The sequence below is a fragment of the Oratosquilla oratoria genome, chromosome 4, assembly GCF_046742065.1.
Source record: "Oratosquilla oratoria isolate Oo_2021 chromosome 4, ASM4674206v1, whole genome shotgun sequence".
In the NCBI taxonomy this organism is placed as follows: domain Eukaryota; kingdom Metazoa; phylum Arthropoda; class Malacostraca; order Stomatopoda; family Squillidae; genus Oratosquilla; species Oratosquilla oratoria.
In genome coordinates this window covers 38,647,801-38,670,525 of record NC_134780.1, presented here as the reverse complement: position 1 = coordinate 38,670,525, position 22,725 = coordinate 38,647,801, and the positions used below count along the sequence as shown (strand labels likewise).

The 22,725-nt window shown below is 39.9% G+C and overlaps 1 protein-coding gene across 7 annotated transcripts in view; it reads left to right on the top strand.

The window, feature by feature from the left end:
* LOC143024780 (afadin- and alpha-actinin-binding protein A-like) overlaps window positions 1–22,725 on the top strand; it is a 41,023-nt gene that overhangs the window by 8,439 nt on the left and 9,859 nt on the right. The window contains exons 6-15 of one of the 7 annotated variants that reach the window (XM_076183946.1): window positions 2,059–2,127; window positions 3,465–3,616; window positions 5,255–5,396; window positions 6,485–6,659; window positions 6,788–6,910; window positions 7,017–7,177; window positions 11,635–11,730; window positions 12,382–12,551; window positions 13,220–13,270; window positions 16,397–16,532. In XM_076183946.1, the coding sequence (XP_076040061.1) occupies window positions 2,059–2,127; window positions 3,465–3,616; window positions 5,255–5,396; window positions 6,485–6,659; window positions 6,788–6,910; window positions 7,017–7,177; window positions 11,635–11,730; window positions 12,382–12,551; window positions 13,220–13,262 (1,131 nt within the window). In that variant the 3' untranslated portion in view covers window positions 13,263–13,270; window positions 16,397–16,532. Of the gene's footprint in view, window positions 1–2,058; window positions 2,128–3,464; window positions 3,617–5,254; window positions 5,397–6,484; window positions 6,660–6,787; window positions 6,911–7,016; window positions 7,178–11,634; window positions 11,731–12,381; window positions 12,552–13,219; window positions 13,271–16,396; window positions 19,146–22,725 lie in introns of those variants that run through there. The other 6 variants (XM_076183945.1, XM_076183944.1, XM_076183943.1 and 3 more) reach the window with 6 other exon arrangements.

Here is a 22,725-nt window from a genome sequence, read left to right as displayed (position 1 = left end):
CTCTCTCTCTCTCTCTCTCTCTCTCTCTCTCTCTCTCTCTCTCTCTCTCTCTCGCTCTCCTTCTATCCCTCTCTATCTCTCCCTCTCTATCTCTCCCTCTCTATCTCTCCCTCCCTCTCTCTCCCTCCCTCTCTCTCCCTCCCTCTCTCTACCTCCCTCTCTCTCCCTCCCTCTCTCTCTCTCTCTCTCTCTCTCTCTCTCTCTCTCTCTCTCTCTCTCTCTCTCTCTCCTCTCTCTCTCTCTCTCTCTCTCTCTCTCTCTCTCTCCCTCTCTCTCTCCCTCCCCCTCCCCCTCCCTCTCTCCCTTCCCCTCCCTCTATCCCTCCCTCTATCCCTCTCCCCCCCCCCCCTCTCTCTCTCTCTCTCTCTCTCTCTCTCTCTCTCTCTCTCTCTCTCTCTCTCTCTCTCTCTCTCTCTCTCTCTCTCTCTCTCTCTCTCCCTCCCACTCCCTCTGTCTCTCTCCCTCTCTCTTTCCCTTTCTCTCCCCCTCTCTTTCCCTTTCTCTCCCTCTCTCTTTCCCTTTCTCTCCCTCTCTCTTTCCCTTTCTCTCCCTCTCTCTTTCCCTCCCTCTCTCTTTCCCTTTCTCTCCCTCTCTCCCTCTCTCTTTCCCTTTCTCTCCCTCTCTCCCTATCCCTCTCCCCTTCTTCCCCTCTCTTTCCCTTTCTCTCCCTCTCTCTTTCCCTTTCTCTCACTCTCTCTTTCCCTTTCTCTCCCTCTCTCTTTCCCTTTCTCTCCCTCTCTCTTTCCATTTCCCTCTCCCTCTCTCTTTTCCTTTCTCTCCCTCTCTCTTTCCCTTTCTCTCCCTCTCCCTATCTCTTTCCCTTTCTCTCCCTCTCTTTCCCTTTCTCTCCCTCTCTCTTTCCCTTTTTCTCCTTCTCCCCCTTCCCTTTCCTTTTCTCTCCCTGTCGCCCTCTCTCTTTCCCTTTCTCTCCCTCTCCCCTTCTCTCCCTCTCTCTTTCCCTTTCTCTCCCTCTCTCTTTCCCTTTCTCTCCCTCTCTCTTTCCCTTTCTCTCCCTCTCTCTTTCCCTTTCTCTCCCTCTCTCTTTCCCTTTCTCTCCCTCTCTCTTTCCCTTTCTCTCCCTCTCTCTTTCCCTTTCTCTCCCTCTCTCTTTCCCTTTCTCTCCCTCTCTCTTTCCCTTTCTCTCCCTCTCTCTTTCCCTTTCTCTCCCTCTCTCTTTCCCTTTCTCTCCCTCTCTCTTTCCCTTTCTCTCCCTCTCTCTTTCCCTTTCTCTCCCTCTCTCTTTCCCTTTCTCTCCCTCTCTCTTTCCCTTTCTCTCCCTCTCTCTTTCCCTTTCTCTCTCCCCCTCCTCCCCCCCCTCTCCCCCTCTCTCCCCCCTCTCTCCCTCTCTCCCTCTCTCCCTCTCTCTCTCTCTCTCTCTCTCTCTCTCTCTCTCTCTCTCTCTCTCTCTCTCTCTCTCTCTCTCTCTCTCTCTCTCCTTCTCTCTCCCTCCCCCTCCTCTCTCTCCTTCTCTCTCCCTCCCCCTCTTCTCTCTCTCTAACTATCTCTCTTTATCTATCTATCAATCTATCTATATATATATGGTTTTACTTGTGGTAATATGATAAGATGGTTGGGTAGGCTTGAGGGCTCTTGTATAGAACTAAGCACCTCTCATTTCCATGTGGTATTCCTTAGGGAGAAGGGAGGATTTTGTTTTTTGTGTGAAGAAGTCCTATTATAGTAGTTTTGGTACATCTAGTTATTGTTGGTGCTTTATTGTGTATACATTATTGGGTGTCCCATGTTGTTTTACTGACTTTAGTAAACCATGCTCTGGAGGCTGGCTGCTGTAGGTCCCTTATCAAAATATATAGCTCATTTAAGCAGTTCTGTAAATGTCGTACCATGCATATTTTGATACAAAACTGTAGACAGTTTATTTTGGTAACAGTATTTCTTTTTGTGAATAGTCAATTATATTTAACATAGTAGCTTCAAAAAATGCATGAGTGGCCTTATTGTTGTGTATATTGTTGATGCTTCTTTGAAATCAGATGTGTATAAATGCCAGCCATGTTTCATGTTTATGTCACCATGCTTAACACCACTACTGTGTAGGTGCGGAGGTTGAGCAGTGTCATGCAGCAGAGAGAAGCTCAGTGTCAGCATGAGCTTCGGAAGAAGGAGGTAAGTGCTGGAGTTTGTGACAGAAGGCATCTCATAGTGTTGATGGAGAAGACTTGTGGAGTGTGTTGTATAAAGATAAATTGAATGGAAGGGGATGTAGGAATCATGAATACAGTCACGTTTTACTCGAGTAATAGGGCATAGGGAGAGTGAATGGTTTGAGGTGAAACTGGGAGTGCATCAGGGTATTGTGATGTCACGGTAGTTGTTCAGCATGTATAGGGATGGATTAACAAGGGAGGTAAACACAAGAATATGAGGCAGATATTTTTTAATTGGTGGGTGAGAATGGGAGAACATGGTGAATGAATTAGTTGCTATTAGTGGAGAGACTGAAATGGTCAGTGACCATATTTGGAAGGATATGCGAGAGAAGAAAGTTACGAGTAAATGTGGGGCTAACGTAAAATGATGAAATATAAAAAGAGTGTGATGGTGACTGGTTGAATGTGAACGAAGGATGAGAGGCTTGAGGAAGTGGATAGCTTCAAGTATTTGGGGTTGTATGGGGTTGTGAATAAATGAGTTATGGTGTGGTGAATCATAGGTTAAAAGAACCAAGTAAACATCTGAGCGGAGTGGAAAGTGTTGTGATAAACAGATGTTTGTGGATGAATGTAAAAATAGAGTTATATGGAGTGGTCTTATTTATGGCACTGTATGGAGCAAAGTCCTCTGTGAGGGGCACTGTCCTAGACTCCTGATAGGGGGATAGTTTGTGACATTAAACCACATCATCATCATCATGGAGCAGAGACTTGGAATATAAGGAACTCAGAAAGGAAGTGTTTGAAAATTTTTGAGATGGAGTGATTGAAAAATATGGTGGGTGTTATAATGGTTAGAGTGAGAAATGTGGGGATAAAGCAAAGAATTATTATTTTTTATTTATTTTATTTATTTATTCATTTATTTATTTTTTAAATTCCATCCATCTTGCCACCTCGTGGATGAAAAATTCCTTGTCCTGTGCCACACTATTCAGTCAAAAACAAGGTATTGAAACACTGTCCCCATGGCAGAAGCACTTCATTATATGGTGACACCCCCTATATCCACTTAAAAAAATATAGAGCAGACAATAGGAACATCCCTTCAGTCTGCATCCTGCATCATTCCCTCATCCATTTACAATCTCCATTCAAGCTTGTCTCTTACACTTTTTTTTTTCCCTTGTCTCTAAAACCACCTTTATTCTGGCCCAGCCCTTTGTTCTTGTTTTTGGTAATAGTTTGAAACAGATTAGATTCAGTTTTGTTAGTACATGGGTTTGTAGTGGTGTTGGATACCCCATAGTGTCAATAGACCATCACACTGTTTTTTGTGTTCCAATACAGAATGAAAACTCAAAACTGCGTGACCGTCTCCATCGTCTTTTGTCGTCAGACCGAAGTGTTGGAACAAAAGCTTCAGGTTTAGTAATGACAGCCTCACTAACCAGAGCAGATAAAGCCCGTGGCAAGTGGAAGACTGAAGCAACGGGAGTAAGGTACAGCACATTGTTTCTATGCTTTGGTTATACTTGTTTTATTTTGTTTTATTTACCCACTGATGGATACCTGCTTGTGGTGGACTTGCAAGATGGACAGCCAAGCTGTCCATTTTCATATCCATCAACTCCCCCATTTCCATCAGGAAGTTGGGGCCAAGGTCTCTCTCTATCAACTTTGGCTGTATTTCTTGCACCTTTTCACAAATGGAGAGCTGACAGCTGGTGGGGACTCACCTCCTATTGCTTTCAGCCAGTGAAGTAAAAATTGTTCCACACCAATACAACACTGGCAACAGGTGAAAGTTTCTTCCCAGAGAGATCTATGGGAGGGCCTGCTGAGGACATTACCAAATGCAGGTTTCTTGATGAGTGAAACTTGAGGCAGCAGTTTTTATTATTATTGTTAATGCTTTTTTGTTAGGGAATTTGTTTTATAATTTGTATTCTATTTTTCATATCAAATGGTGTTTATTATTATTCTGAAATCACATTTATAAAATCATGCTCTAATTCAAGGTTTTACTTTATGTATTCCTCATCCATTTCTGTTAGTGAGGATTTTGATTTCTTTGTATTTTGTGTCAGGTCACTGCTTCCACAGAAATCCTTTTATTTTTCCTTAGTGCTTGTAGGGTACCTCCCACTTTTTCCCCTGTCGTTCCTTCCTTTCTTCCTTCCCTCCCTTGTTAGATATCTCTATATACCAAGGTGTTTCTTCTTCCTCTTCTTCTTCTTCTTCTTCCTCTTCTTCTTCTTCTTCTTCATCTTCTTCTTCTTCTTCTTCTTCTTCTTCTTCTTCTTCTTCTTTTCTTCTTCTTCTTCTTCTTCTTCTTCTTCTTCTTCTTCTTCTTCTTCTTCTTCTTCTTCTTCTTCTTCTTCTTCTTCTTCTTCTTCTTCTTCTTCTTCTTCTTCTTCTTCTTCTTCTTTTCTTTTTCATCTTCTTTTTCTTCTTCTTCTTCTTCTTCTTCTTTTCTTCTTCTTCTTCTTTTCTTCTTCTTCTTCTTTTCTTCTTCTTCTTCTTTTTTTCAACTTCTTCTTCTTCTTTTTTTTCTTCTTCTTCCTCTTCCTCTTCCTCTTCCTCTTCCTCCTCCTCCTCCTCCCAAAGTCAAAAGTCACGTACCCCCCTCACTCATTTCACTCCCATCCACTACCCTTTCCTCCCACTCATCTTAGCTCCTCATGGATGATGGGTCATCCCTGTATCCTGCCCACTGCTTTGCTCTTTTTCCCTCTCATGCAAATATATATCATCCTTGTGACTTCCGCTCTTTGATGTCATTATCATACTCTTTGATACATTGAAAGATCTTTATATGTATTATCTAAACATAGTTCTATAAATTTAAGGAATGCTGGGCCATTTCTAACTTTACAACCCCATATGTGTTTTTTTTTTTTTCTCCCAATTTCATGCTACAAAGTCCACTGTAAGGGGCACTGTCTTAACCTTCCAGTAGGGGGCAGTTTGTGATGTTAAACCAAATCAATCAATCTATTAAGTTATTTATTTCAGGCTTTCTGTTCTAGATGTTTAAAGTTTGTTTCCCATTTGTCTAATATTTAGATTCTTTTGGGCTGAGGGTCTCTAACAGAAGAGATTGAGGACATTGGATTGATTGATTCAATTTTGTTTAGGCATGAGGAGGAACTGCACCGACGTGTTCTTGCTCAGTATGAAGGCTGGGTAGGACAACTTAGTGCTGAAAATGATTTGTTGAAGTCCGTCCTATCAGTTTTTTCAAGTCAAGTTTCAAAAATGTCCAGTAAGCTGACTAAGGTAAGAATAAATGATAAGACCTTTCTGTACTTTGTTTTAGTGGGGAATTTCGTTGAAGGTAGAGGGAAAGCATCATGATTCCTTTAGGAAAGAATTTAGTTTGTAAGGAGATAAACATGAAAGTGATTGGTACACAGTTCTGTATTAAGGAAAAAAAAAAACGCCTATCACACAAGTACAACAAATGGAATGCAACAAAACTACACGAGCAGCATACTACCCAAACATAAACATTAACCTACCACCTGTGTGTCATGGTATATCTGTACAAAAATGTATTCACACTCAGATCATAAAAATAGTTTTTCAAGACTGACCACAAAACTTCCTGCTTCATCAGATCCCCTAGACATGATCCCCACAGAAAAATCCCTTTCAAGAACTGCACTGGCATGCAGTGATGTGCAGATCAGGTCATTATCCAGTAGTAAGACAGCGCCAGCATAAAATATGGCTGGCTACAGAAATAAGTTGCCCTAGATGCAACCATCACACAGATAACCCAAGCCATACCTAGACAAGAACACAATATTTCTTCCTTTAGTGACTTAGGGGCCAATCTGGTTTATGCAAGGCAAAGCAAATTGTTTGAAGAGGGGTCAGCATGGAAGTAGAATTTTTACAAATAATTTCAGGTAGGTGTTCCACCAGGGGTTTAGTATCAAGGCTAGAGAGAGCAGAAAAAAACATCCTTGGAAGATATTTGGATTAAGAAGAACTGAGGAATGTAGGTGATGGAATGGTTTATTTTGATGGGGAATTGGCATGGAAACACGTTTCTTATGAATGAATTAGTGTTAGGGCTGGCCACCTCCCATATAAGGGGAAGGAGGCCTTTGGTATATAGATAGAGTAGATAGTATTAGTGGTCCTCTTAAGTTTTAGTGTCATGGCAAGAGAAAACAGGAAATCTGTGGGAGATATTAAAAAAAAAAAAAAAAAAAATGTAAGTCAAAGTAGGAGTAACACCAAACTAATCCTTAGAGTAGTAACATAAAAGAGTGAGAAAATAGCTCAGCTTTGAAATATAGAAACACTGGAAAGAGGAATTGGTTCTGCTGTTAAGTTTTACTTATTACATTTTACAGGAAAACCAGTTACCCCAAGATATTGACATGAATACGTCCCTTACTTCTTCCACATTCAGTGCAGACAGCCTAGAAGACCCAATGTTCAGTCTAGATTTTAAAACTGTTAGTGAACAAGTTCAATCAACTTTAGAAGAAAATATGAAAGCTATATCTAGTGCTTTAGAAGAAAAAAGTAAGTTCGACAAGAACGTGTGATACTTTCATTTGTATTTCTTTAAAAAAAAAATGACAGAAAATGGTTATAGGCATTTTTTTTTTTTCTTTTTTTTTACATTGTTCAATGGCATCTTTTCATTGCAGAGGAGAAGGAGAGGAAAGAAGATGAGGATCTCAGAGTCCTTCAAGAGAAAATAAATGAAATGAATATAAAACTTGCCAAAGCAAATGATCAGATCAACAGCTACAAAGTGATTACTGAAAAAAGTAAGTCTTTAAAGATCAATGCATCATGGATTTAGCTTTGTTCTATGTACTTATTCTCATATTTTCTGTACAGAAAGGAATTTAATTGCTCTTTACTTATCATCAGATCTCCCATCAGAAGGGGAGTTAACATTCCTGGTTGATGGTGGGTGTGTAGAAGAGAGAGCAGTAATAGAGAAGGAAAGAGAGGCTTTGACTGAAGAGAGAAAGTCAATGCAGTTGGAAAGGGAAAAATTCACAGATGCTGTCATTAGACTGAATAGAGAGGTAAGTACAAGTTTCTCACTTTTTCCACCCTCTTAACCTCCACCATACTTCTTAAACACTTCACCTTTCAGACTTCCTTGAATTCTAAGTGTCTCCCCTGTACAGTGTTATGTGCACAATGACCTCTTTGCATTCATTATGGAAAATATATTTCAGTGCCAAAATCTGCAAAGTATGGGAAATGGGCAATAACTTGAAAAAACCATTAAAAGAAGCTACATGGTCTTTCTGTATTTGCAATTTATTTTTTGCTTTGTTCTCAACAGGGTCTTTTTTTTTATTTACAATTTATTTTTTGCTTTGTACTCTACGTAGTCCTCATCTGGGGTAGGCTGCATGTTATTGTGAGGTTAAAATTGCTCTAGCGTCTTGCTGATACTTTAGGGTCTATATAGGGTGCCCCTACAGACCAGAGCCACACATTATTTTGTCTGTGATAAAGGAATTCTGTATTCATAGAGAAATTATGTTAATTTATTATTCTGCAACTGTCCCTCTGTTATGCTGTCCTCCCACTCCTAATACAGTCCTGTACCACTTCTCTGAATATACATTTCCTTTTTTTCGCTGAACCCTGTGGTCGGGGAAAAAGAATACTGCCAGTGAGTGTTCTCATTTGAGTCGTAAAAGATGACTAGGCATCCTACTCTCTTTAGCCAAAAAAAAAAAAAAAAAAAAAAAAAAGTAAGGTTTGGGTCTTTTAATGTATGTGTATGTGATACAGAGGGGAGTAATAGGGAAGAGATAGGCAGTATGTTTGTGAGAAGAAAGATGGATGTGTTGGCATTTAGTGAAACTAAGTTGAAAGGAAGGGACAAGTTTGAGGTTGGGAGTGTAGTTGGATTGGTATCAGGAGTGAAGAAAGGATGAGGGAGAGAAGGGGTAGCTATGTATACTAGTCAGTGAAGAGATAGGTAAGTGTGTGGTGGAGTGGAAGGAAGTTTCTTAAAGGTTAATGTGGATGAAGGTGAAACTGGGAAGGGAGATGTGGGTCTTTGTAAGTGTATATGGGCCTAGTAGTGAGAAGAGTGTAGAAGAAAGGGAGGCTCTTTGGGTAGATATAAATGAGTGCATAGAGGGAAGAGGTGGAAGAAGTGAACATAGGGGGGATGACCAAGGACTGAGATAGATGGATGGGGTAAAAGGGACATTGGGGTAGAGAGGAATGTTAGTTGAGGAAGGAAGGGATAAGACAGAAAATAGGGGTTAATGGATAATGGTTGTGTGTGGATGATGCTGTGATGCTTGGAAGGAAGTGAGTAGGGGAAGGGAGGGTAAGGGAGTATGTGTGAATAATATTTTGATGCAGCTTGAAAGGATTTCTCCCTGTCTTTTCTGCATGAGGGGACATAGAGGGGGGTAGCTGATTAAATAAAGCAGACTTGCTGTGGATGTGCTGTCTTGCTGCATTGATTTTGACCTGGGACAGTGGGCAAGATACAGGGATGCCCTGTCATCCTGGAGGAGCCAAGAAAAGAGGGAGGGAAGGATGAGGAATGGGAGTGGATTTATGCCTTTGACTTAGGGTATCTCCCTTGTAAGTGGGAAAAAGCCAATATTATATGTATGCACTCTACATATTTATTACTTAGCATTTTTGTTGGAAAGGTGTATGACAAGTATTGGAATTCACTTCTCTTAGCTGAAGATATTGTTACTGCTGTTCAAGGTGACTTGTTAATATATTTTATCATGTGATAAATATGGGATTTTATGGCAAAGATCCATCAGTACTTAAACTTCCTGTAGAGGCAGTGCATTGTAGTTCAGTTTGAAGCTTTAAGAATCATTTAGATAAACACCTAAGCAAGATGCTGTAATGATTATCATTTATTTTATATTATTTGTTTTTGTTTTGTTATCATTTGTCTGTTTGATTCTCATTGTAGAAGAGAAGAAGCAAGCTTTCACAGATTGGTTACAAAATAGGATGAGGGAGTCATATGAGAGGTACAAAGAAAAGAAAAGAGAAGTAAAGCAAAAGGTAAAGGAGGCAAAGAGGAGAGCAGATGTGAAGTGGGGTAAGAGTATGACAGAAAATTTTGAAAGTAATAAAAAGATGTTTTGGAAAGAAATTAAGAGAGGAAGAGGGGGCGAATCAAGTAGAGAAGAAAAGGTAAAAGGTGCAGATGGAGAGATGATAATGGAAGAGAAGGCAGTAAGAGGAAGATGGGCAGAATATTTTAGAGAGTTGCTAAATGTGAAGGAGGATAGGGAGGGAAAGATAGTTGCAGTGGGAAATGCTAAGAAAATTACCGTGATGAGTGAGGAAAATGGAGGAGAAATAAGGAAGGATGAAGTGAAGGCAGTTGTTAAGATGATGAAAGCAGGTAAGGCACCTGGTCTGGATGGATGCCATGCAGAATGTCTAAAAAAAAGGAGGTACAATGATGGTGGACTGGCTGGTGAGGTTATTTAATGTTTGCTGGAGAGAGGGTAGAGTGCCGGAGGACTGGAGGAGTGCCTGTATAGTTCCACTTTACAAGGGAAAAGGGGACAAGTGTGAATGTAGTAGTTTCAGAGGGATTAGTTTGTTAAGTGTAGTTAGGAAGGCTTATGGGAGGATCTTGATTGAGAGGATTAGGAGAGGAACAGAGGGAGTAATTGGTGAGGAACAGTGTGGATTTAGGACGGGTAGAGGTTGTGTAGATCAGATCTTTGTGGTAAGACAAATATGTGAGAAAGCTATAGGAAAGGGGAAAGATGTTTTTTGGGCTTTTATGGATCTGGAAAAGGCTTACAATAGGGTAGACAGAAAGGCACTGTGGGAGGTTATGCAGATATATGGGATAGGAGGAAAGCTTCTAGGAGCTGTCAAGAGTTTTTATGAGAGTAGTAGAGCTTGTGTCAGGATTAGAAATAGAGAGAGTGAGTGGTTCGAGGTAAAGGTGGGACTTCGTCAAGGATGCGTTATGTCGCCCTGGCTGTTCAACTTATACATGGATGGGGTAGTGCGAGAGGTAAATGCAAGGGTAGTGGGTCAGGGATTGGAGATGGTTAAAGAAAATGGAGAAAAGTGGGAGGTGAGCCAGCTGTTGTTTGCGGACGACACTGCGCTTGTGGCAAGACCGGAGGAGGGATTGAGGAAGTTGGTGACAGAGTTTGGGAGAGTATGTGATAGAAAAAAGCTAAAGATGAATGTGGGTAAAAGTAAGGTGATGAAATGTACAAAGGGTGAAAGTGACAGTAGACTGGAAGTGAGCATTAAGGGAGAGCGACTGGAGGAAGTGGATAGTTTTAGATACTTGGGTGCAAATGTGGCAGGAAAAGGTGGAGTGAAGGTGGAGGTAGAATGTAGATTGAGAGAAGCGAGTAAATACCTTGGTGGATTGAAGAGTGTAATGAGGAATAGACATTTGGGAATGGATGCTAAGAGGAGACTATATGAAGGAGTGATTGTGCCAACAGCACTGTATGGGGCAGAAACATGGAACATAAGAGAGGAAGAGAGAAGGAGTTTGAATGTGTTTGAGATGAGGTGTCTGAGAAGTATGATGGGGGTTACTAGGCTAGATAGAGTGAGAAATGAGGAGATGAGGAGGAGAACGGGGGTGGAAAGGGAGTTGGGAGATAGGGTTGATGAAAGAGTATTAGGATGGTTTGGACACATTGAAAGAACGAGTGAAGAAAGACTAGTAAAAGAGGTTTGGAAGGCAGATGTGGAGGGAGTGAACATGAGGGGACGTCCTAGGATGAGGTGGATGGATGGGGTGAAGGGGGCTTTGGGGAAGAGGGGAATGTCTATTGAGGAAGGACGGGAGAGGACAGAAGACAGGGGTGAATGGAGAATGGTTGTATATGGATGATGATGTGATGCATGAGGTGGAACGGACGGGGGTATATGTGAGCAAAATTTGATGCAGCCCAAAGGGATTTCTCCCCGTCTTCTCCTTTTATGCATGGGGGGACGGAGAGGGGGGTCGCTGATTTAATGAAGCGGCCTTGCTGTGGATGTGCTGTGTCTGACCCAGGGCAGTGGACAAGGTGCAGGGATGACCCGTCATCCAGGAGGTGCTAAGATAAGAGGGAGGGTGGAGGGGTGTGGAGTGTATTCAGGGATGGAATGGGTGGGAATGAATTTATGCCTTTTCCTTTTTGGCTACCTCCCTTGTAAGGGGGAAAAAGCCTTGGTATATGTATGTATGTATGTATATGTCAATTTGTTATTATTTACTATTTACCTGGTTGTTATCATTTACTATACCTGTGCTTTTATTTATGTATTTTATTTGTTATTTACATTATTATAGTTTTTATTTATTCATTTATTATTATTATGATTTTTTTCGCATCCAACCTAGATATGGATCAAAAGGCCTCCTGTCGGCATGCTCCACCTTTGTAATCCTTTGTAGAATAGCTATGGCCGTTAATAGTGTAAAAATTTAAATCATGGATACTTTAGTGTAGAGCTGTTAAGAGACTGATTGATTGATTTATATTTATGTTTTTCACAGCGAGCATTGTTTGAATCTGAGAAGGTGGAGTTGTTGCGTCAACAGTTCCTACAAGAATTGCCAACATCTCTTAATGACTCCATTACCAGTGGTCATGTAAGTGTCCATTAGTTTGGTATTTTTCTCTGCAAATGTGTTAACCATCCTAACTTCCCATACATCTGCCCCTTTTTCTTTTGTATAGTGGAACTACACATACACTCCTCCAGTCCTCTGGCATATTCCTCTCCTTTGGCCACACATTAAACATTCTCAATAGCCAGTCCACTATAATGTTTCTCCACCCCATCAAACACTCCATCTAGGGTCCTAGGTACAACTACCACACAGAAGACACTGAGCTCCTCCTACAATGCCCCTTACTAACAATGCCAAGATGACAACATATTATTTCTTCCCTGAGTGGCTTCGGCCCTCATCCAGTGGCTGTATCCAGTTATTGGGACCCATCGTTCTCCTGCAAGAGACTGGTGCAAGGGGTAGATTTATTGATCAGACACTCCATGCGACACCCATCTAAACTAGGTGCCTTACCTACTTTCACCTCTTTCAATGCTCTTTGTATTTTATTTTTTCTGTAGCCCTTTCACTTTTTCCTCTCATCATAGTAATTTTCCTGCCATCTACTCCCACATAGAATATATATCCACATCATATACAGTTAATTAGTTGCTAAATGATAATGATTGTAAGTGATATGCACATTCCAGTAAGGGATTATAAAACAAACCTCTGATATACTTACAGGAAAGTGGAGAGAGTCTAAGTAACTGTAGCTTTGCAAACGAAATGTTCAACGATTCACCAAATCGACTCCTTGCCATACCCTGTGTCACGTCCCCACAAGGCAACATCACTGCCGCTCGTAATGCACAACCTGTCCTTCTTGGTCCAGCACATATTCCGCAGCAGTCCCGGTGAGTACTTTCAATCAGAGATGGTGGTATGTTTGTCAGGAGAAGGGATGAATGATTATGGTAGATTTAGACACATGGGTGAGGGATCTTTTTATTTAATGATTAGCATTTCTGCTTGCCATTATTAAGCTCTTTTGAGACACTGATGCAGTTCACAAGTTTTGTTTTAGTTCATTCAACAGAGGGAAGACAATTTGCAGATTTTATGTAGACAAATGCCAAATGATGTTTAGATAATTGAGAAACATCTCCCTACTACATACCTATCAAAAAGCCTTCCTCCTTTTAAAGGTGTAGCAAAGTCACTATACCAAAGAGGTTAAACTGGATAGGACAGCATAGAAGTCATCTTCATAAAGTTTTTAAATACTGTTAATACAGTTCCTCACAAAAAAAAAAAATCTTAAGATAGAAATGAAAATGGATCCAGAAAGGCAAAGGCCTGAGGGTTGTAAAACTTAAATGAACACATGAGCTGAATTAGGAACTAAAGGATACCATGCCAGTTGTCAATGAAAGTGGAACAAATGCATGTCTTTTCATTAGCATGGCTCATTAGAATAAGGATATGTAGACAGTATGATTACTAATCTTACTAATGTGCTAATAGTTTGCTTGGTATTACTACTAATGACCTTTCACTTAACAATTTTCTTTAACAATGCAAGCAACACAAAGAAGGGACGAGGCGGTTCTAGCAGACGTCTTTAAAAGATCAGGTAATACTCCTTGCTTAACATTGTCTTTTTCATATTTTAGGTGAAATTGCCTCTTTTATGCTTTATTCATTGAAAGGAAATGTTTGAAGTGGTGTATGCCTAATGCTTTTCTAGATTTGGCTCTTCTCTTATTTCATTATGTTGCCCATGGGGTGTGTTGAAAATTGAGGATAAGTTGGATGGAAATAGATGTGAGTGGTTTTGGTGCATTCCGTTAATACTCTCAATGTTTTATTTTGTGTAGATTATAAAGTGTGTTTTGAAATTTGAAGGAGTCGGAAAGAAAGAGCCGAAATGTGTTTGAGAAGTGTTCAAGAAATACAGTTTGGGTTACGAGGAATATCAAGAGAAAAGTGGAGGTGAGGCAAAGCATGGATGGAAATGGAGCAGGCAGATAGTGTTGATCAAAGAATACTGGGACAGTTTAGGTATGTGGGAAGAGTGAATGAAAAGAGCTTAGCAAAGAGAGTGTAGAAGACAGGTGAGTGGAGGAAACTTCAAATGTGGACGGTTGAGGTGAAGGGGGCATTGGTGCAAGAGAAATGCCTATTGAGCAGAGAAGGGAAAAGGCAGGATATAGGTGTAAGTGGAGAGTTGTTGTAAATGGGTGAGGAGTCAACCTGGCTCTAAAAGATTTCTTGTGTGCTCTGTAAATTCCTAAGTGGATGGTAGGGAGGATCACCTTGTAATGAATTGGTAGGGGGTGAACCAGCTTTAGCTGTTGGGCCTTGATGTGAAGGTGCTGTGTCGTGCTGCATCATCTCTTATGGGAGGATTTTGATTGAGAGGATTAAGAGAGGAACAGAGGGAGTAATTGGTGAGGAACAGTGTGGGTTTAGGACAGGTAGGGGTTGCATGGATCAGATTTTTGTAGTAAGGTAGAAAGCTTTAGGAAAAGGTAAGGCTGTTTTTTGGGTCTTTATGGATTTGGAAATGCTTATGACAAGGTAGACAAGGAGGCACTGTGGGAGATATTGCAGATGTATGGGATAGTAGGAAAGTTGTTAAGAGCAGTCAAAAGTTTTTACAAGATTAGTAGAGCCTGTGTTAGAATTAGAAATGGAGAGAGTGAATGGTTCGAGGTAAAGGTGGGATTTCACCAGGGATGTATCATGTTGCCATAGCTGTTCAATTTGTACATGGATGGGTGGTGCAAGAAGTATATGCAAGGGTAATGGGCCAGGGATTGGAGATGATTAAAGGAAATGGAGAAAAATGGGAGGTAAGGCAGGTGTTTGCTGATGACACTGTGCTTGTAACAGGATCAGAGGAGGGATTAAAGAAGGTAGTGATGGTGTTTGGGAAGGTGTGCAAAAGAAGGAAGTTGAAGATAAATGTGGGTAAAAGCATAGTGATGAGATGTACAAGGGGAGATGATGGAAGCAAATTGGATGTGAGTATTAAGGGAGAGAGACTCGAGGAAGTGGATAGCTTTAGATACTTGGGGGCACATGTGGCGGGAAAGGGAGGAGTGGAGGTAGAGGTAGAATGTAGATTGAAAGAAGCAAGTAAATGCCTTGGGGTATTAAAAGTGTAATGAGAAATAGGTTTTTGGGAATGGATGCTAAGAGGAGGTTGTATGAAGGAGTGATTGTGCTGGCAGCACTGTATGGGACAGAAACATGGAACATAAGAGAGGAAAAGTTTAAATGTGTTTGAGATGAAATGTCTGAGAAGTATGATAGGGGATACTAGGCTGTAGAAATGAGGAGGAGAGCAGGGATGGAAAGGGTGTTGGGAGATAGGGTTGATGAAAGAATGAGTGAAGAAGCATTATTAAAAGAAATGTGGAAGGCAAAGGTGGATGGAGTGAACATGAGTGGGTGACCAAGGATGAGATGGATGGATGGGGTAGAAGGGGCTTTGGAAAATAGGAGGATGTCTGTTGAGGAAGGAAGGGAGAAGATAGAAGATAGGGGTGAATGGAGAATCATTGTGTATGGATGATGCTGTGATGCATTGAAGGGAGTAGGTGGGGGATGGGGGGTTAGGGAGAGTGTGAATGATAATTTGAAGCTGCCTGAAGGCATTTCTCCCTGTCTTCTTTCTTTCTGCATGAAGGGACAGAGAGGGGGGGTAATTGCCGATTAAATGAAGCCTTCCTGTGGATGTGCTGTGTCTTGTTGGATTGCATCTGACCCAAGGCAGTGGGCAAGATGCAGGGATGACCCATCATCCAGGAGGAGACAAGAAAAGGAGGGAGGAATGGCAAATGTGAGTGGAGTGTGTGGGGATGAAATGGGTGAGAGTAGATTTAAGCCTTTGACTTTGGGTATCTCCCTTGTAAGCAGGAAAAAGCCCTTGGTATATGTATGTATTATTATTTTCTTTTAACATGATTTTGAAACTTTGGGGAAGAGGGGAATGTCTGTTGAGGAAGGAAGGGAGAGGACGGAAGACAGAGGTGAGTGGAGAATGGTTGTATATGGATGATGTTGTGATTGCATGAGGAGGAATGGGCAGGGAGGTGGGGGGTGGGGTAGTATGTGTGAGTAAATTTTGACGCAGCCCGAAGGGATTTCTTCCCGTCCTCTCCTTATATGCAAGGGGGGACGGAGAGGTGGGGTCGCTGATTAAATGAAGCGGCCTTGCTGTGGATGTGCTGTGTCTTGCGACACTGCTTCTGACCCAGGGCGGTGGGCAGGGTGCAGGGATGACCCGTCATCCAGGAGGTGCTCAGATGAGAGGGAGGGTGGGAGGGGTGTGGAGGGTATGTAGGGATGAAATGGGTGGGAGTGTTTTTATGCCTTTCCCTTTTTGGCTACCTCCCTTGTAAGGGGGAAAAAGCCTTGGTATATGTATGTATGTATGTATGATTTTGAAACTATCTTTGTGGAGTATTGTGTAGTAGATATTACATTAAACTAGGCTTTTGTAGACTAAGCATTATAAACATAATTTCTAGAGCTCTTTTTGTGATTGATCAGAAAGGAAAAAACAAATGTCCAAACCTGGTCTTGTTATACTTAATTTTTTTTTTTGAGTATCTTGGGATAATTAATTTTACTACAACCTAAAACTACAAAATAATCATTCAGTGATTGTCTTTTTCCTTGTACTTGCCTTTTTTTATATTCAATGGTTTTAAAAGAAAAAGAAATGAAATTAAATTTATTATAATTTCAGAACCAATTCTGCAAGATCAAGTCGAGCTCCATCACTCTGCCGTCTTCGCTCTGCTCCTTCCAGTCGCTCGTCTTCAGTGACACGTAAAGGCGAAGAGGTAAAGGGTGGTGACTCCAGGAAAGATGCAAGGCTGAGTGGCCAAAGTGGTATTCCGCGTTTCAGCTCTCAGCCCAAGGCAAATACTTTGGAAAGGGTTTCCAGACCACCAAGAGTAGGAGTAAGATCGCCTCCTTTGTCCCAGAGTAGAAGTGGATCAGAAACTCCACGGTTAAGCTTACCAGTGTCAGGAATGCAGGGCTCCAATGGAGTTGAATCACCTAAACATTGTCTTCCAAACCTGGAAGGGCCTATGAGTATGCCTGTCAGGTATAGCGAGTATGATAGTGACTCGGTTCTAAAGGTTTTCCAAGATTATTGTGCTCGAAATCAAGACGACATGCGAATTAAAAGAATAAATCAGATCAGGAGATACGGAAGACCTCGTAGTGTAGGTGATGATTATTTGAATGGTAATCCAGAAAATGAAAGATGGGTTCGTTATGGAATCAGTCCAAAGGTTACCCAGGCAGCACGAAGACTTACTTCCAGCCATCCCTTCTGTCCTCAGGATGAGGACCAGTTTGATAGCGATAACAACAACGGACAAGAGTTCCAACTGGAAGATGAAATTGATAATATCACACATTCTCCCGTCAGCAAGATGGAAGATGATCTTGTTCAACTTATTTGCCAGATCAACAAATTAAAGTCGCAGAATCAGAGTGCACCAGTAACATCACCAGTATTATCACCATTGCCACCAGTTATGACCATGTCAGATCATCCTACTTTCAATAGAATTCCCCCTTGTTACAGCTCTCTACACCAAGAACGTGCTGTGCCCAGAAACCCTAAGACCGTGAGACCTCGTCCAAGCCTCCCGTCCCATCTGATTAGTGCTCCCGGGAGTTTGAGTTCCAGTCGCAGATCCAGTCAAGATGGCAGTACAGTTGAGGAACTCCTCAAGAGTAGGCAGGCATTTGTGCATAGAATGTCTCCAAAGCAGGGGGAGAATGAGTGATTCATTAATGCCAAAATTGATACATTTTACATCATGTATGTTCATAACTTTTGTGTTCTTATGTGACATGGTGAACTTTTTTTAATTGAATATTTCAATCTTAAAGTCATTTAAACAGTCATTGTTTTAAGTGTTCTTCTTGTTGACCAGAGGTAGTCCCCTTTCCAAATAGGAACTTGTTTAGACATTGTATAGGCTTACTCATAGGATTCAGCAATAGAAAGATAGAGAATTTCACAGACTTTGATATAATGGGTGTAGAAGTTTCTTTACGTTAACCAGGAAATAGGATATGCCTATACACTTTTTCAACTTAATTCTGAAAATAGTTTTTGATTCCGTACATCAGGACAATCACTTAGATAACTACAAGAAGCTATTGCTGAACGCTGGTCTGATCATAATGTGGTACAAATTAATTTTGCCATGATAAATGTCTTCAGTTTGGCAGCTCTTTTCTTGTTTCTAGATAAAACTAGTCATGTTTCAGTGAATGTTCTAGTATTATTAATGTAGCTAGTCATTTTTCAGAGATAGTATATTGTGTCCATGAATGATAGAAAGAAAAATTGCTGTGTGGTAGTTTATAAATGTGTGTCTGTTTTGTATAGTGAAGAAAAGCTGTCATCAATATATAACCATAAGATGCCTTTAGTAGTGAACATGTGGAATGTATCATGCTGGTTATGATAATGAAAATGGCCCATGTTTCAGTAAACATACCAGTTCTATCATATTGCACTTAGAAGCAATGAAATGTAGATCTGTAAATGGCCTCAAGTATTCTGTCATTACATTTATAGGTAGATCTCATGACTAGTCAAATGATAAATATATCCTTATCTATGTGATACAGTATGCAAAGTATACTCTTGTAGTAGAACAAATTGTGACATTTTATTGAAAAAGTAAAGACAAAATGATTTAATATATAGCAGAAGGCCTTTTCTCCTCCTTGTAAGGAGGGTTGCCAAGTCAAAGTATGTATCCACCCACCCATCAACATATCATTCTTCAGAATACTCTCTTGCCATGACACCTCAGTTGAGAGCTTCCTGTGGTGGAAACAGTCGTGATGGTCTTTTTCCAAGAGGTAGTTCAGGATCTCCTATGATGCCTCCTTCATTTCATTCATATACCTGAAATTTTGGCTTTATTCTGATTTCAACTTTGGAAATGGTTTGAACTTATTCATTGGTTTTATCATTCTTTATAAGGTCATGTGAGTATTGTATTATAATACATGTAGGAGAGAGGGCACTTGCTAAGAAGTCTTATCAAAATATTGTCCTGATGTGGCGTTTTTTATTAAAATACATCGCCGAAAATAAGTTTCTCCATCTTTGAGGACAGTATAATGCCAAAGAGATAGTCATAGAGGTCATTAAAGGAGAGGATTAAGAAGGGCAGAAGAAGATTAAATTGATTAGCATTTGTCTTTGATTGGTTGTATGTTTATAAGGTCTTCTGCAGGTATTCTGGAAGAGAAATAAGGGTAACAGATTGGTTGATTGATTTATGAAAAGAAACATGTTGGCATTGAGTGAAAACTCCACTTCCTTCATCCTCTTTCCCTTCACACTCCCATCCAACCCACCACCCTCATCACTTCTTGTATATCACATCACTTTACTTTTGCCCACATTACTCTCAACTTTGACCTCTCTCACACTTTTTTGAGTGGAAAGTATGTATATATATATACAATATATAATATATATACATATATATACATATATACAGTATATTTATACATAAATATATATGTATATATATATATTTATATGTATATATAGTTATATATTATATATATTTATTATATATATATATATATATATATATTATATATGTATATATATATATGTATATATATATAAATATACATATATATATATATATATATATTATATATATACATATATGTATATATACATTTATATATATATAAATATATATGTATATATATTTATATATATATATATACGTATATATATATATATATATGTATATATATATATATATATATATGTATATATATATATATATACATATATATATATATATATACATATATGTATATATATATATATACATATATGTATATATATATATATGTATATATATATATATATATATATATGTATATATATATATACATATACATATATATATATATATATATATATACATACATACATACATATACATATACCAAAGGCTTTTCCCCCTACATGGGGGGTAGCCACAAAGAAAAAGGCATAGAAACCACTCCCACCCATTCCATTTCCTATATATTCCACTCCCCTCCACCCTCCTCCCTCCCTCTTATCTTGGCACCTCCTGGATGACGGGTCATCCCTGCATCCTGTCCACTGCCCTGGGTCAGAAGCAGTGTCGCAAGACACAGCGCATCCACAGCAAGGCCACTTCATAAATTCGGTGACCCCCTCCCCCCTCTCCGTCCCCTCATGCAGAAAAGGAGAAGATGGGGGAGAAATCCCTTCGGGCTGCGTCAATTTTCTTCTCACACATACCTCCCCACCACCCACCCACACCCCCTCATGTATCATAGCATCATCTATACACAACCCCTCTCTATTCACCCCTATTTTCTGTCCTCTCCCGTCCTTCCTCCACAGACATATATATGTATATATATATATATATATATATGCATACCAAAGGCTTTTTTCCCTTTATAAGAGAGGTAATGAAGTCAAAAGGCATGAACTTACTTCCACCCATTTCACTCCCACCTGTTCCACTCCTATCTAACACCCTTTCCTCCCTCTCATCTTAGCTCCACATGGATGACAGGTCATCACTTTACCCCACCCACTGCCCTGTGTCAGAAGTAATGTAGCAAGACACAGTACATCCACAGCAAGGCTGCCTCACTTAATCGGTGACTCACCACCTTTCCATCTCCCTCATACAGAGAAAGAAAAGATGAGGAGAAATCCCTTTGGGCTACATCAAAATATCATTCACAGGTAACCACTCCCTGCTTAACCCCCTTCCTCCACCCTTTCTCATCCTTGCACCCCTATCTCCAGCCTTCTCTCTTCCCCAGTTCTGTGTTACAATAAGGTCCAGGTCTAAATAGATTTAATTTTATAACTTGGGGTTATTCCTGTCCTAATTTTGTATCTATATACCAAAAATCTTTCCATTGCAAGAAAAAATTGGCATAATTAAGTTAAGGGACGAGAGAAATGACATCACTGGTTGGCCATGTGTTAGAAACGTGTCATACAACTGTAGCCCCCATACTCAAAAACCATGTTAAAGCTTTCAACTGCAATAACTAAATGAAGATCAGGTATGTTGATTGAGGTGGAATGCTTGATAATGCCATGGATGGAGAACAATAGTCAGAGGTTCATGTCTAAAAATAAACAATCTGTGAAAATTTTCCAAAAAGCTGTGTTATGTACAAATCAGACTTCTGTTACATTTCAAGAACAGAACTGATGTAAACTGGGACCTTATTGTACTGATTAAAAGGAGGAGGAGGGGAGTGTTTGTCAGTTGTCAGTCCTTAGGTAAAATAGTACGAAAAAAGTTGAGAGAGGAATGTTGGGCCTAGGCTGGAGGTGAAGTGTCAGCTCCTCAGGGCTGCATCTCCATAAGGTCAAGGTGTTAGGTTTGAAGATAGGTGGTTAGGTGATGCTATTCAGTATCAAATCTTTCGGGCCCACAGTGGACAAGCACAGGTCATTGGTCCCAACCAGTTTTATAACTGCCGGAGATGCAGTATTTTTGAAAATACTGGTTTATTTCAGTCATAGTGATTTGGTGTTTTCTCTGCATAGACATCCTTTTTGTTTTGCGAGTCATGGCCTGGTTGTGACTGACTGGATAATTAATGCTAGGAAAATCACAAAGCTATCCTAACTTGTTTATTCGGTATGTTTTGAGGAATTTCTGGTTATTCACAAAGTTGAAATTAGGAGTTGACAATTGGAGACTTGTGGAACAGGAAAATCTCCACATAGATTGGGGACTGCCAAACCTGCTTCCATCAGAGGAAGAAATGCTCAGACCAAAGTATAATGGCAGCCAGAAAGTACTTTGAAATATGTTAAACAGTTTTGTTCTTAATTTTGCAGTAAAATGCTCCCTGGGAGTTTCTTGTTACTCTAAGGGTGTAGTGCACATATAAAGGAACGCACACTCCTGTCCTCGGTAATGTCAGTGATTGCAGCAATTGATTTCTGTACTTAGCTATAGTGTTTGGTAAGGTGCTTTCCAACACTTAAGGACTTTAGTATAGTACCAATAATTGTTTTTATTCACATGCAATTGCAAATCCAAGTGAAGCCATTTTTTATTTATTTTTTTCTTGTACTGAGGCAATTAGTTGGCTACTTTGCATGAAGTAATGCACAGGTTGATTTATCTGGTCTTATTTAGTATGAAGAAGTGGGGATTAGATATTTTGGTTTCATTATTATACATAACAAGGCACTTTAAATAATTTGCTGTTGTTTGTGACCAATATTTTTAGATCTAGATTTTTTGGGCTCAAATTCAGTAGTGAATCCATTTGATATAGAATTATGAAGCAATGTTTCAATGCCATATGCAGCTCAAGTGTAATGGTGGGAAGGTTTTATTGATTTCAAGTTTTTGATAAGAGTATTCAAGTAATTATGATTTCCTGTGATATGTGGAAATGTATGTACATCGCTTGTTATTCATGGTTATCTGCTTCATTATTACTTGCACAGTCAAACCTTGCCCAACGCAAGTGTTAAGTTCCTTAGCCTGTCATGCAGGACAAAATTAATGTTGGGTGAATAATAAGTCTTATGGGAAAGAATAGGTCAGGTTCCCGAACCCTCTCCAGACACTGGCACACAACACGACCCAGCAAGCTATTCAAATCGTGCTAACATGAATCATGGTCATATTTGGCAAATGCTAGGATATTTGACCTATTCGTGTAAACGTGAATTTTGCGCACAGTTAAGTCATGTTGTGCAAGGTCTAATAGTACTTATGATATCGATAATTTTCATTACTACTGCATAGATGGCATTTGAACATGAAATTACATTTTGCACAATTAATATTCCTCATTGATAGGATAATTTTTTTTATCAGATATACTTTAGTGTTATGGCATACAAGACATAGGAGTATACAAGTTGCTCCCTAATTTCAACACAGATTTTCAAGGAAAAATTAATTTGGATCAAATGTAGTGTGGGACAGTTTCTCTGTCACAATCTTAATAGTAGAAGGAGGAGAGCAATCACTAGTT